At 36.4% G+C, this 15,766-nt stretch overlaps 2 protein-coding genes and 1 long non-coding RNA gene across 4 annotated transcripts; 2 read left to right on the top strand and 1 right to left on the bottom strand.

Moving 5' to 3' along the window:
• The first annotated feature begins 731 nt into the window (after positions 1 to 731).
• On the top strand, positions 732 to 7,434 carry LOC127858100 (uncharacterized). Of its 2 annotated transcripts, none has more exons than XR_008038751.1 (8): positions 732 to 1,715; positions 2,323 to 2,512; positions 2,773 to 2,790; positions 2,897 to 3,449; positions 4,517 to 4,650; positions 5,568 to 5,718; positions 6,025 to 6,176; positions 6,487 to 7,434. It is a non-coding gene; the product is annotated as an uncharacterized LOC127858100 (long non-coding RNA). The 2 variants fall into 2 exon arrangements; XR_008038752.1 differs by having other exon boundaries at positions 733 to 1,715; positions 2,960 to 3,449; positions 6,487 to 7,433.
• Positions 7,435 to 7,558: 124 nt separating this feature from the next.
• LOC127861458 (uncharacterized) lies at positions 7,559 to 10,814 on the top strand. The gene is made up of 7 exons (XM_052399994.1): positions 7,559 to 8,012; positions 8,497 to 8,658; positions 9,231 to 9,291; positions 9,512 to 9,544; positions 9,850 to 9,915; positions 10,334 to 10,387; positions 10,645 to 10,814. The coding sequence occupies exons 2-7, from the start codon at positions 8,593 to 8,595 to the stop codon at positions 10,812 to 10,814; spliced, it is 450 nt and encodes a 149-aa protein (XP_052255954.1). The 5' UTR covers positions 7,559 to 8,012; positions 8,497 to 8,592.
• Positions 10,815 to 12,832: 2,018 nt separating this feature from the next.
• Positions 12,833 to 13,647, bottom strand: LOC127861391 (putative nuclease HARBI1; the record flags this gene model as incomplete). The annotated part of the gene is made up of 2 exons (XM_052399879.1): positions 12,833 to 13,107; positions 13,552 to 13,647. Coding segments are annotated over 2 exons (324 nt in total), but the record flags the coding sequence as incomplete, so codon positions are not given.
• Between the last annotated feature and the right edge of the window lie 2,119 nt (positions 13,648 to 15,766).

Raw genomic sequence — 15,766 nt, 5'->3', positions numbered from 1 at the left:
GCAATGATCAGGTTTTGGAACAGACTTGTAAAACTTGACGAAAATAGATTAACCAAACGAGCATTTGATAGGGACTACAGTTCATCAAATAACAATAACTGGTGCAGTGATTTTAAGACGGTAGTGGCTAGTCTTAACCTAACGGATTATTATAACCGTAAACGTCCCATTCCAATGGATTTAGCTAAAGAAAACATGACTCAGTTTTACTCAATAATTTGGTCTAGAGACTATGAACAGGTTTCAAAGTTAAGAACATAATTATAGAACCTTCAAAACTGAATTTGTTTGTGAAGAATACCTTACACTGAACTTAAAAAGAAATGAACGCGCTTTATTTGCACAATTCAGAACCGGAATTCTGCCACTTAGGGTCGAGACCGGAAGGTATGTGGGCGAAGCCCCCGAGCAAAGACGGTGTAGGTTGTGTCATAGCGGACTGGTCGAAGATTAAACTCATTTTCTTGTTGAATGTGCTGTTTATGAAAACACAAGATCAGTTATATTTGGGAATATTTTGATCTCTGAAGAATATACTACATGTCAATCAAATAAAGATAAATTAATTGTGTTGGTTAAGCGTCATCCTAGAAAGTGTGCGAAATTTGTTGTTAATGCGTTTAATATCAGAAGCAGTATGTTATATTTGTAAAAATATATGTTGTATGCAGTTGTGTCATTTTAAACTTTAAAATAATATAATATTGTTTGTAAATGAACTTTTAATTACCATCTACGTATTACATATTATTCAGAAATATGCCTTCTTAATTGGATAATTTAAGTACTACTGAAATTATTCTTATATTGATCTAACTTGGATAAACCTGAATTTATTATTTCTAATTTATTCATTGAACTCAGCATGTTGCTCATATATTTTATTGTCTATTTGCATAATAATGATCACGTTATATGTTACACTGCCGTTAAGGTGACTTATAGGCCTATTAGGCCGGGTGTTCTTTTATGCATTGTATATATGTCTGTCAACACCTTGTACGTAAACACATGGCACTATAATAAAAGATTATCTTATCTTATCTTACCTTATTACAGCATTTAACAATGTTCGTGATAAACGTTCTAAACTGAATCAATCATTTTTGATATTAGTCCGTATATAGATAAGACAGTATCATCCATGCATTACTCATTTTTAGCTCGGCTGTTTTCGGAGAATCCCGAGGTATTGTCATAGCCAGCTCGTTGTCCGCCGTCCGCTGTCCGCCGGCGTCGTGCTAAAACTTTGACATTTTGCTCTAAAATCAAAGTGCTTCCACATACAACTTTGCAACTTCATATGTAGATGCACCTTGATGAGTTCTATACGCCTCACCCATTTTTTGGGTCACATGGTCAAAGGTCAAGGTCACTGTGGCCTCTGAAAAAAATAATCTGACAAGCTATCATTTATTCAAAAATGCACCCGCAGCCGAGCGTAAGCTCTTGTTATAAGCACGTTTATTCATTTACCTTGGTATTAAATCCTGGTGGCGGCAGCTCCCGATTACTGCAAGGGCTCGATCACACCAAGCTCCACATATATCCCCACCCCCGAGATCCGGAAATTCGTGTTCGATAGGGAGAAGATCGTCACGTCAATGCGGATCACCCTGGCATATCCGGCTACCTAGCCCGTGTTTGAGATGGCATATGCGAGAGCATGCAACTACGAAATGGCTCAGTTCGTGAAGGAGAACGACCAGCCAAAGGTAGACGATATACCGCCTGGGGTGACTTAAGTGCACTGAACGTCCCATTTAATGGCACACCGTATTTATAAATAACCGATCATATAAATTGCAATTTAAAGTCACTGATGGCGTTTCAACATTGTAATTTCAATTATACTCGATTTAATGAGAACAAAACGAGTACATTGGTATATAATCAAAATTGCATCATGACAGGTATGGAGTGCGATCTCTTCGTCGGTTTTTGAATATCATCTCTCCGCATCTTGACAAGCCGCTCAATACTTTCGTAAATTAAGACGTTTGCCTTTCAATATTTCCCCGTTTCGGAGATTCCCCAAACGCTTTATTTCATCTAACAATCTCCTTTTCTTCCCTTTGGTCGAACCACGTCCGGAGCTCCTATGTTCACCATATTTACGAACGCCAACACTGGTCTTTTAACTGATGTATCTTTGATAAAACGGCTGAAAGAACTTACCTTAAGTATAGGACAAAATCTAACGAATCTTACGTCGATTCCCTCCTGAAATATGTTTCATAATAGGAAAGAAAAAACGGTGGATATGTAATAAATACGTCTATGTAATTATTTTAAATACGAAATTACTTTGTGTTTTGTCAGGCATTTGAGATTCCGTACGGTGAAAGCTCGCTAATGTTAGAGGGACCGGGGTTCCCTATCCGCTCCCAGTGTATTGCCGTGCGCAGTCGCTTGAAGACCGGATACGACTAAGGAGAGGGCCATCCGAGAGCGGGGAATCCATTGGTAGTCATGGAAACAGACGGGTATCAAGTGACATTCGTAGGCTGTAGTACGTGTGACATAGTATTTATTAGCTTCACTGATTGTGTAATAAAAATATATAATAACAATATACACGCGATGTAAGTTGGTTAAATACAACCAGCGGACAGATACAATGAGATAAAAAGTAAAATAAGCGCATGTTTTTAAGTTATTGGTTCAACTTTACATTCGATTTATGAAAATTATAGATATATTCTTATATATAGTATATATATTTAAAAGCATATTGCATGTAATTTTACCCGCTCTATGTTTGGTTTCCAGATGCATTGGCGCCGCATGGTAAGTCACTGTATTTTAAAAGTACGAAGTATTTGATAAATGTGGTATTGTATTTTTAAAAAGCTGAACAACAACGTTAACTAATGTTTTTTTCTCTTTTCTGAAGTTAAAAGTCATTTTGGTTTGCCGCGTCATGTGAAAATGGGTATTATACCATGTGCCAACGTAGTTCCAGACCAGCTCACGAAATGGTGCCATCATTCTGGCCGGGAGCAATCCTGTCCGCCAATCAGACCGCGAAACCATGCGCTACGTTATAGCGGAGATGGAAAGCTCTTTACCAGACTTTGCGAGTGCGCATGATAGTCTGGAGCCATGCTGGCATCAGACGGCTAAATTTACCTCACACGTGACGTTTTGGAAATACTTGTCTATAAAATATGCCTATATAAAAGATAAATCCATGAATGTACACTTGTATAAACATGTATATCTGTGCACGAACCAATCGACTCGTGTGGAAACACCTACATTGAGGAAAGCGACGCTAAGAAGCGCGTTGTCGGCGGCACGGCGTTACTTTAGGGTGAGTGGCCGTGGTTGGTGTCAATGCACTTCATGTTGAAGCCCAAACACCCGGATCTGGCTTGGCGACCCCATACTTGTGGAGCGTCACTTATACACCCACAGTGGCTACTAACCGCTGCGCACTGCTTCGAGTGAGTTCAATTGACACCGCAAATTGAAAAGTCGATACTAAAACATCCGCACCCATAAAACAGTCCAGGGAAAGAGGCCAGTAACCTGTTTGGTCTTTTAAGATATTGCACCACATTCGTGTATGCCCCCATTAAGGAAGGTGGGTTGGATAAGGCAATACACTTGTCCGCCAGTACGAACGTCTGAAAGTCGCTCCCGATTCTTGTCCGGACTTTAACTTCATTATTTATCATGACATGTTAACATAAATTGCTAACCTTGATCACCATGAGGTTACGACGTGTGGGCGGGGCACATCTGTATCTTGCTCAAAACACACAATATCTTTCTTTTTAATTTTCCGCAACGATATCTTTTCATACGACACACGAACACTAATAATTAATATAAAAAATAGCCGACAACGACTGATTTAGCGTTTAATTTCCCGGGTACGTTTTAGTATATTTACCGTACCCGGGGTACATGTAAGTATACTTAAGAGTATCCGGGGTAGATGTTAGTAGTACCCGAGCCGACAATGACTAATCGAGCCACATTAACCGATAAAAATGTCAATAATTAGAATAATATAGCTTGTTCAGACTTTAACTTCATAATTATATCTATCCGTTTAAAAATAACTTGCCAAAAATGACCACCATGTTACGACCGCGGGTCGAACACAATACTGGTTAGCCTAGCCCAAAGGTCAACGTCACTTTCCATGGAAAATACCAAAATATAGAGCTCAACTATGACTCACGTATTGTTGCATTAAATTCTCTCTACGCTGCCTATGTCGGTGTCCACAACAAAAATTGTAAGGTAGTTTAGTCATCCGTGTGTGTGACACATCTTGTTTTAATCAACACTAAGTTGGTTCACGTGAAACAATAGCAAAAGGATTGCATAGGAAAATTACTGTGATGTGATTTTACAAAATCGAAACAAATGAAAAATATATATCTGTACCCGTACAATATTACTTTTCGTTTCGTAACTGCATCGACCTTAGCACAACACGCATGCCGAATTGGGCATGTTTATTCATGTACATGAATATGATTGTAATGCATGTCTGCAGTGGTCCTGTGATAGAAGGCTGGGGAGACAAAGACAACTGGCGCGTGGTGCTCGGGTAACACGTACAGGGCCGAGAGGAAGGCGCAGAGCAGTACCTCACATTTGAAAAGATAGTGTCACACCCCACGTACTTGCGTGAGTGGCTGCTCTTTAATTTAACTCGTTAATTACTTTTATTGTATATAAGTGCGTGGCATAATCAGTCCAATGTGTAACACACATGAAAGTTCTTTTTACTACATATTTAACACGATCCTTTTAAATGTGCGCTTGCATGTTTTCATGTTAGTGTATCACAAGTTTTCATACATGCTTTTATTTGCAAATTTAACACACGCTTGCACACATCACTCAATCGTTGTCTATCACACTTGAGTACAATTTATCTCAAACTTGCATATGCAATGTCAGTTTCAGAGTTTTGGAGGTGTCGCACACTTAAATTTGCCTTTCACAATATCAATACAAATGCATCACACACTTGAATGTATTTTTTCTTAAGACACAAGCCATCTCGTGCCATCTCCAGGAAATCGCATGCTTATCAACTCTTTAATCACTATTTTTTTACATTGCCAACGCTTTTCGTTATTCAAAAGCGCTTTAGTGTTCAATTCCAATTTCTAACACGTATGTCTCTATCTACTACAATCTATCCAACGTGTGTAAGTGTCAGCTCCAATTAATCGCACGAATTGCTTGCGTTACACATGAGTAGAAACTAACAAGAGTCTGTTATATTGGAGTTGACACTGAAATGCTTGTGATCAATTGAGATTTACAAAAATGCAAAACATGTACACAAAATACTGTTCACTGTCATTTAGAGTCGATTCGCTGCATTTACGTCGTGTGACTGAACAGCCTACGAATGTATTAGACAATGTATTACTCTTCAGTGTAAGTTCGAAAGATTCTTCTCCAACTTATCAGACGTGTGCACGTGACAACTCCTTTGCATCAGACGTTTACAGGGGTCAATACCAATATATATATATAACGATTGCATATACATCCCCAATTTCTCAGAAGTTTTCACGTTCCTATTTTAGTTGCTCAGAATGAGGGGTTGCCCTATGATATAGCCCTTGTTAAGTTGAGCCGTCCCGCTTACATGTCCGAGTATGTGAACACCATCTGCATCGAGCCCAACTACATCGCGCCCGATCACATCCACTGCGGGCTGGGGAAGGTTATTCGAAGGTATGCTATAGTTTTTATATGACTAAATAACACTCATGCAAAATAATACAAAATATTTAAGGTTAAGTAATATTGAATAGTTTTTTTCAAAGAACAACAAATTACATTTTTGTTAAGTACTGATTTCAAGTTGGAAACTATTCATAAGCAAACTGTATGTTTTTGTAAATCATATTCTTATGATTCAAAAAGTGCTTCGTAGTCAGTACAAAGAAACGAGCATCGGAGTAGTTACGTAAATATCGTGTAAGCATTACGTCAATCATTTTTCTCTACCAACACTTTGACGGGGGCTTCTTTTTTCAGGGGCGTTTTTTGCCGCGGAAATGCCGCATTATGCGAGTGTTCAGATCGTGCCCACTCCCGTCTGCGAGGATATCTACGGGGTTCCCGAGAATTACACGGATCTGTTCGTCTCTGTTATTTGCGCCATCGGTGAAGACAATGGATCTTGTCAGGTAGGATTAAATATCACGCATGTGAGGTGATGTGTTCATCAGCTAATACACTTTGTATCATAACGCCATAAATGTACTTGTTTTCTTTCCGTGTATATTATAAAATATGTTGACATTTCCCATCTTAGTTGATATCATTTGCATCTTAATTTGAATCTTAATCCATAATGTAGATTCCATTAGACGTGTAACAATATGAATCAACGTACAATTACATGCGTTGTACTAGATTGATAAATCAATGTTTTGAATTATTACTTAAATATGTAGTGTTTTATGTCATTATCTTGCACAACTAATTCTTTTTTAGGGTGACTCGGGCGGTCCGCTCGCGTGCTTCCATGACGGCCGCTGGACCCAGGTGGGCGTGGTTAATTCAGGCGCTGGAAGCGCTCACCCACTTTACCCGGTGATCTACACGCGCGTTAACCACTTTTACGACTGGATAGAGACTGTCATCGAGTCCAACTGAGCCAATTAAACTCCATGAAATTTTGCATCCGTGGTTAATGCACGAGTAGTGGTGCATTTTCGAAGATACTGTTTAACATAGTGGACAGTTTGAACTCCAGTGTATATATCTCGAGTATATGTATACTTTGGCGTACATCTTCTCCCAACTTTACACATCATTGGAATATAACACGTAACCTTTTCATCTCTGTTTTTATAAGCATATATAAGCAACTCTACGAAAGGCTGTAGTTATCTTGTGTTTGTCCCGCTGTAGGTTCCCTTACTCGGGATTAGGATGCCCTCTGTCACTCTTATCAGGGAGATCATTGTCAACGTAAATACGATATTTCGCGATATTTTAAATCCCCGTACATTTCAATGTTTATGATTTTACGTGACTTAATGTGAGTTTTTGCGCTCGTGTTTATTGCTCACGATATGCGAAACATACCAGTCTCCGAGGACTAACTAATCCCGATTTCTAAACAATTCTTAAGCCTGGTTTTAGAATAGCTGAAATCTCGCGTGAAAATTGCTGTTTATTGACATCATGTTAATCATCAAAATATCTTCCTTGAAGTAATACAATTATCGCTTTTTCATGAAATATTAGATGTGATAACATAATTTAAGGCAAAATAATAAATACTGTATATTAACGTTTGTTGTAAAAATAAAATAAAAATCTAAAGAATTTTACCGATGAATGTCTGTAGTTATCCATTAAAAAGTGGAAGCGAAACAAAATTGTTGCAAAATCGTTTCTGATGCTTATTTTACAAAGTCAAATGTACATTTTTTAAAGATATTTCTCACGCCGTCAATACATAAAATCACAATGTGTATGAAATTAAAGAGCATTTGAAACTGATATTCTATATTTTGTTATGTTGTTATACATCGACAAACATAGTGGTTTCATTAAGTCCAATTTTAAAAATAAATTCACGTTACTTATTAGCGTGCGTACGACAATTTGCATTAACCGGCCTATCGAATAGTTGCTCATAGTGCGTACGACAATTTGCATTAACCGGCCTATCGAATAGTTGCTCATCATGGTCGCCCCTGGTAACTGAAAGCAGTCATGCCTTCGCACAGATTGTGTAGTTTTATACACACACCGAACACCTGTGCAGTTTTTTTTTACTACCAACAAATCAACCTACAGCCCTACAAACAAACCCACCTACAAACCCACAAACCAACCCATATACATCCCCAGTCATTCAGTCGTCAGCAAAAATGGCAGAGAACCTCCTTCTCGATGCCCCTCCTTCCTCCAGGACCACGTCAATGGACCTACGTACCAGAAGAATCTGTTTCCATCACCCCTTTTCTCAAGTGGCCTCCCATGAATTGGAATGAACTCGAGCTTACGTAAGTGACAAGTTACGCAAGTTTTTGCTAATACGTAAGTGCGTTTCTATAAACCAAACGTAACCGTAAACTTAGTTGTTATACGCAAATACACTCTTAAATGAAGTCGAAAACGCGCGGACTTAACAGAGAGCACACATAAATATTCTTCTGCTGCTTGTGCAATCTAACAAAATTGAAGTTCCCAAAAAAAAGGAATGAAAATTGGTCTCAGCATGAGTTACATGTGCTCGTAGATGCCTTATGTGTCAACTGAGACATAATCGAGGGAAAATTGACCAACAAATTAATACAAAAAGACAAAATGGACTGTTTTCAAGAGATAACTGACAGGTTTGTTAATGAATAAATAGTAAATAAGAACTAGTATCAAGATCTATTTTTTCTCCTAATTATCAATGCGTGATTTAGATTCAAACGTCTGATATAGCATCTTTGCATTTATGCGTTAGTACGAACTATTTACAACTTAATTTATTAACAGTATAAACAGTCAGTCATTGACAACCCGTACAGTGGAACAGGTGAAAAAAAGCTGTCAGACATAAAGACGGAGGTACGCTAAAAGGAAAGGGAAAGAATGCGGGATGCCAAGGTCACGGGCGGAGGACCACCCACCATCATACTTAAAGATTGGCAGGAAAAGGTTAGTGAACTGTTAGGAAAAGTAAGCGAAATTTCCATTAAATGTTACATAACTGTCACATGTATGTGTGTGTATTTCAAAGTTTATGAGGTCCCTCCGCGTAGGAGGCTGCATTATGTGATGACCCGGAGTGTGTCCCAGCACAACTACTTAGACTTATGAAAAGCGGGACAAATTTTGAATGCAAACTGCAATTTCCAGCAATTGTTGTTTAACTGAAATATATTTTTTAAATTGTATGTGGTCTTGTGCTGTTGGGGGGGGGGGGGGGGCGGAGGAAACTCTACCTGTCCGGTATGGTGACCGCAAACCAAACTCACATGCTCGGGGTAGCGAGTGTGCCAAACAGCCCCTAACAGTCACACAATACAATTACTTTTTATAATTGTTTGTTATAATTGCAGAGGTTATTATCATTGCGGGGACAATAGATTACACTACTGCATCTTAGGAACAGCCTATAGCCATTTGATTTCCATTATGTAGTAAAAACTATCTGTACATCTACATTATTTTCTTAAATTGAATTAATAATAGTAATATAATTGTTTAAACTGATGTTCATATTTCAGTTTTTCAGTGTGCTTCCCAAAGTAACCATTGAAGGCTTCAATGGTATTGACAATTTCAAATGTAAGGAAATACATAGTATGATAAAAAATAAGGCAACTTTTATAAGATGTTTATGATAATAATTCATTTATATCATTTTTTAAAAAATGAAAATATGTATAATTAATTTGAAAATCCATTTGTTTTTTATATTTCCATATGAACTGTGTATATATATTTAATAGATCGTATACCATGTATTTCAATTTGTGATGAGACTTTTTTAATGTTGTTTTTTCAGCTATGACGAGCAGTTTTTCCAGATATGTTGAAGGTAATAGTTGTATTATGAAGGTTATTCTTTACATGTCCATTTCTAAGTGCTGAAATGCACTTTAATGATTACCCTCTCTCTTGTTTATTTGTTTGCATTCTCAAATTTAATCATACAATAATATTATTTTAAATTCTAATATAGGTTGTCTGTTTGGTATGAAAAAATAAAAGCTAAATAAAATATTAGTTTTAATGGACAGATATGTGCAGTTTGTTAGGTTATTATATAACCTTAAAATTTTAAGACCATGATGTAATTTATTGTTTTGAGTTAAACTTAAGTGTTCTTTCATACATTTGCAGATACGAAGGTCATTGATACATATTCAGTTGAGAGGCCCATTTCAAATGACGACAGAATGGCTGCTGGTAAGTAATATTCATTGCATTGTATTATCACACACACTGAAATAGACTTCTGAGATCAGATTCCAATGCAAACACGTCAATTGATAAAAATGCACTTGTAATCAGTTAGGAAGCCATTTTTTATTTTAATGATATATCTATAGATAACATGTAAATGCAATTTTTACCTTTATGTAGATTTTTTTTAGCTCGACTATTATATATGAAATATATATATAGTGGAGCTATCCTACTCACCCCGGCATCGGCGTAGGCGTTGGAATGTTAAAGTTTGCGTACCTCCTCAAATATTGACATATTGATTTTATATTTTACATACTTCTGTAGCAACATGACCCTAAATCTATAAACAAGAGCAGACAGCCGTATCAAGCATTTTGTAAAAATTATGGCCCTTTTTTCACTTAAAATATTTCAGTTGAAAATCCCATCACCGGTAAACAGGGACAGAAAAGGAAATATGAAAGCAAGTGTATTGTACATTTCGTTAAAAATAAAAAATAATTAATACATTTCGAAATCAGAGATAACTTAACTTAATAACATATAAATGAATTTATTAATAAATACATGTCAGCATTCATGAATGGCAATACAACATTTAAAACCATCTGACATACCACAAATATTTTGAGATTAAATAGTTATACTGTGAACCATATGTAACAAATATAAAAGAAATCATTACTTACTAATTTGCAAGTAACAAAACACATGTTATATTAACAGGTTCCGATGAATCATACAGGATTGAACTAATCAGTATTGAGAGAGAAAGTCTACAGGTGGAGAAGGCTAGAAATACAATTATCTTGGACATAAGCAATCTATTAGAATCACTGGTTACACTGAAAAAACTTAAAATATTGAGCGAAAACCAACTTTTACAAGAGCAGTGAATTCCTTGAATTTGTTTGAATGGGGTAAGAATATGAAGATGAGGCTGGTGATCATGACATGCCAGTACTAATAGCCAAAAATAGAATATGAATTTAAATTAACAGTTCATTTGAAAATCGGCTTTATATAAAGCAAATAATTGTGTAAACTGTTGCTTTTATTGTCATCAAATTTGTTGCACAATGACACACATGATTTTTAATGGAAACTCAAAATAATGTTTATTAAAATATTTCATGTACAGTTTATTGTATCAGAACACAGCAATTAAACAACTACTTCGACTATTTCAAAATATAAGTAAAGATGTGGGAAAACTACATGACAAGAAACAGTGCAAACTTGAACTACAAAAGCGGATGTCAAAGAAAATACGTTTAATGTATATCTTCTCTTTTTGATGTATCCATATTACTCACTTGATCCATAAAAAAACTGCAAACTCAGATGAGCTCAAAGTACATTTTAACAATTCTCTTTGTATTATATTGTTCTAAAACAAATTAATGACATTTTGTTGAGTTTGGATACTCGTTGCGTTGATGGGTCCCTCAAAAACATAGTCGTCATTCTCATTTTCTGCCAACAATTCTGGTAATGGAACATTCCAGTATTGGCACAGATTGTGCAATTTCATGCACACACTTACAACCTTCGCTGCCTTTGGAGGTTGAAGTTGGAGGCAGCCACCGCTTTTGTGCAAGCATCTGCAGATAAAACGAAACATGGTACTGCTCATTTTATTCACTTGTGTAAATATGTATTAAACAAGATGTGCTTGTAAAACACTATGTCCCCCATATATTTTACCTTGAAGGATGACCTTGACCTTTCACCACTCAAAATGTGCAGCTCTATGAGATACACATTCATGCCAAATGAAAATGTTGCTGTTTTCAATATTGCAAAAGTTATTACCAATGTATGACCATTATTTTCTTCGAAATGTGGAGATAAAAATGTGACACATAAAACATGATGATTAGTTCAATATTCCAAATGCCCTCTCGACAACCAGTTTGGTTTTTACATCTGCTCTGTTGAATCCTATCTCAGAGGCAGTTCTTGGGTTACCTACTGGTGTTAGCAGGTATGGTTTTAAAGTATCACCCAGCAACCAAGTGTTGTTTTTGGAAGATAGCCACTGAGTCAGTGAACAATTGTCAAAAATGGTGTTGTCATGGACTGACCCGGGCCATTTAGCGACAACATCCGTGAATCTAAAATACAAAATAAATTGTTAATAAAAAAACCACTAAAATATATCATATCACCTGGTACCTATAAAAGCTAGCTCATAAAATGAGATATAATTCTTAATATTGGTTGTCAAAAGGGCAACTGAAATAAACAAGAGGGCTTGAAAGGCCCAAAGTCGCTCACCTGAGATTCAAAGGGACTGACCTGTGCTGTTCAGTCAAAGATGTCATTAGAACAAATGCTCTAACCAACTTTCATGAGAAGTGAACACCCTGGCTGTCACGATTTCAACAGACCCGATACATTTTCGTACACATCCAAAATAACATTAGAACAATTATTCTGACTAAGTTTCATGAAAATTGGACAATGAATGTGACATTAAGATTGTTAACAAGGTTTTACTATAGTCATATTAAGAAAAATACCCTGCCCCTTGGCAGCCATGTTTTTCAAGCGACCGTTACCATTTTTGAACTCAACCAAGATATCATTGATACCAATTTTCATGAAGATTGTACAATAAATGTGGCCTCCAGAGTGTTAACAAGGCAAATGTTGAAGGCGCACGACTCACTATGGACAAAAGCTCACCATGAGCACATTGTGCTCAGGTGAGCTAATAAAACTGGTTGCTGGGCTCTCGGAAACGCAGAATTTAAGCGTATTTGGACGCATACATTTGACAAAGGACGCTTATCACAAACCAATCGAGAGTCCCCAGGATGCACATGTTTTGTATGACAGCGTATGGACAACCGTTGTCTGAACTATGATTTGGTTGTCAACAATATAATATTAGGCATATAATGTTATGATTTAAACAAGCATTTATTGGGGAAATGCAGGGATATCTTACCTCATTTAATGATTAACAACTGCTTGGACATTGAGTACATGGAACCCCTTTCTGCATATATAAGCCTCCTCATTCTCAATTGGGTTGATGATTGGGATAAGGGTCCCATCACTTGCTCCAACAACATTGGGAATTTTCCTAATTTTGTAGAAGCCACTTTTCACTTCCTTTATCTGCTCCTCCGACATAGGAAATTGCATGGTTTGCAATCGACGATCAAGAGCCGAGACCACCTGCCATAATATGTGTTTGTTAGTTAGTTAGTATGTAAATTTTAAAATCATATGCATTTAAAAGTTTCCAAAATTTAATAATTGCAAGGATCTAAGGGTAGTGTATTCAATTTTGAAAATTTCAATCTCAATATTTGCATGCATTTCAAATTTTGTTTAGATTATAAGCCAAATAAATTTGAAATAGATATAATTAAATGCCAAGACTGTGTTCATTTAGGAAAACATTGTTCTTAAGCTTTTATTTATATAACACATAAAGGAGGATATTTGTTGGCTACGGTTGAATATGTATTTTATATCACGAGTGATTATAAAATTAGTATTTTCATGAGTTGCGAAGAATTCACGGAAGAATTAACAAGATTAGCATACATGTTTTTAATTGAATAGAAATCTACATTGCAATAAACAAATGAAAATGGTCTACTGCTACATCCTTACCACCAAAATAGACCTTGAAACAGAACTTCGGCTTATACCGTGAAGATCACCTACTTCACTGAAGACATCACCCTTTGCCAGGTATCTCAAAGTCACTTAAACCTGGAATATAGTATAAGCTGGCTGAATATAAAAACATGAGATTTGTAAACATAGAATGATGGAGTAAACATTTTGATGATTTCATAAAACAAGATCTACAGTTTAACTGTTCAAGAAAGCACACACAAGAATATGAATAGCATTAACAAATCAATAATCTTTAATAAAGCTAGCATCCATAATGATAAATAATATTTGTATAAACTTATCTCTCGGCAGTACATTTTACCAAGTTCAAGAACAGAATGTAATCAATCCGTGTCTTTGGTTAATGTTGAAGGTAAACATGTTTACAACGAAAGTTGATTGAAATGCCCGTACTATGTCCGAACAAATCATTACACAGTCGCGTCGAACATGTTCAAATTCAATCATTTCATACGATTGTTCCGTAGCAAATATCACTGGTGACAATTTCCACAAATGACATTCGTTTCCGCTGAACATTTCCAAACCAAACAGTTCGTGCTACACAACAGTAGATATTGAGGTCCTTAATTGTGTGAAGTTAACAATAAATTTGTGTCGGATAAATGCTAGATAGCATCAAATGTATGCATGTCATTCAATGAAATCAAAATCAACGCTACCTTGGTCAGCGAATCCACAGCATGATTACGGTTAGTGAAAGGCGAAATATCGTCCTTGATCAACTCATGTACATAGCTAATAGCTTCGCGTGAAAGTCTATAGCGTTCAATAACTTCCCCTTCTCGTAAGTTGTTTATTGGAAGTAGTCTTTCACGGTAAACTCTTGGTAATCGTTCTCGTCTGCAGAGCGGAATGTAAGACGCCTTACTTACGCATAAAATTGTGAATTACGCAAGCAAAAGAGCTTGTGTGAAAATAAGAAATTCGAAAGTTTACGAATTTTATAGAAACGCTCCTACGTTTAAGATTGACACTTACGCAAGTTATTTGAATGTAAGTATTTTTAAGAAACGGCTCCTTGGAGAAGTTTTAATCTTTAATTTTGATCTTATATCAATGTGAAATTATTTATTTAAGAAGTTTTGTTAGGATAATACTATTATGCGTTATCGTGTATATACAATTTACTGTTATCATACTGTTATGTACGGTTTAATGGCGCCGTCAAACTTATTTTGGCATGTATTAAAACTTGTCATTAACTGCTTTATATTGATTAATTTAAACATTTGAACTAAAAATCTCCAGTAAAAAATATAAAAAAACATTTTAAAAAAGAAGAAAAAACGTTAACCCCCACAGGGCTCGAACCACTGACCCCTAGCGTCATGGAAGCTTGGAGTAAAATGTCCCCCGACTGAACCACTCGACCATCCACGCTCGCGTCAAATATGGAGGTATTTTAGTATATAAGCAATCGTCGTAGTTTCCCAAAATATCGATTCGCGTCGAACGACGCTTTAATCGGTTGGAAAGGCCCTTTAATATTGTTTGTCAAAACTTTTGTTTTGAAAATGTTGATCTTTTAACAATATGAAGTTATTTATTCCAGTTGTGTTATGATAATACTACTATGCCTTATCCTGTATAAACAATTTACTGTTATCATACTGTTATGTACGGTTTAATATTGTTTGTCAAAACTTCAGGAGAAGTTTAAATTTTTAAGGTGGGGAGAGTGTAATAGCCTGGATGGATAGTTCCGTTATCAACAGAGTTATCTGCGTTGGATCATGATATGAACTCATCAACTCCTCGTGTTGTTCTAGATTGCAAAATTCCCGATTCTGTTGGCGAATCCTTTGTTAGAGGCACTGTCAAAACCTTTGTGAATGATACTGTACTTCAGACATAATCCCCCTTTCGACACGCAGCCCAGTTGCAGAAGATTTTGGGAGATTATGATCAAAAGCCCAGTATCCTAATGAAGTATACAGATGGGGTAACCGACCGGAGGAATACTTTATAGACGGTAAATGCTCAAATATTTGTTTGTTTAAGGAGCTTGACTTTGACATGCTGAGTGCTGTTCGTTGCGCCCCGGGTCAGAGTTATTTTAATCCAGATGAAATGATAATGGCCCCGTTTCATACACGTTCGTACGCACAGTTTCTAACGTAAGTATACTTACGCAGTTCGTAAGAAATTCTGAGCGTTTCATAAAAAATACGTACGCAACCAC

Source organism: Dreissena polymorpha, chromosome 1, assembly GCF_020536995.1.
Source record: "Dreissena polymorpha isolate Duluth1 chromosome 1, UMN_Dpol_1.0, whole genome shotgun sequence".
Taxonomy (NCBI): domain Eukaryota; kingdom Metazoa; phylum Mollusca; class Bivalvia; order Myida; family Dreissenidae; genus Dreissena; species Dreissena polymorpha.
The sequence above is the reverse complement of the archived record's forward strand: the minus strand, read 5'-3'. Positions and strand labels throughout refer to the sequence as shown.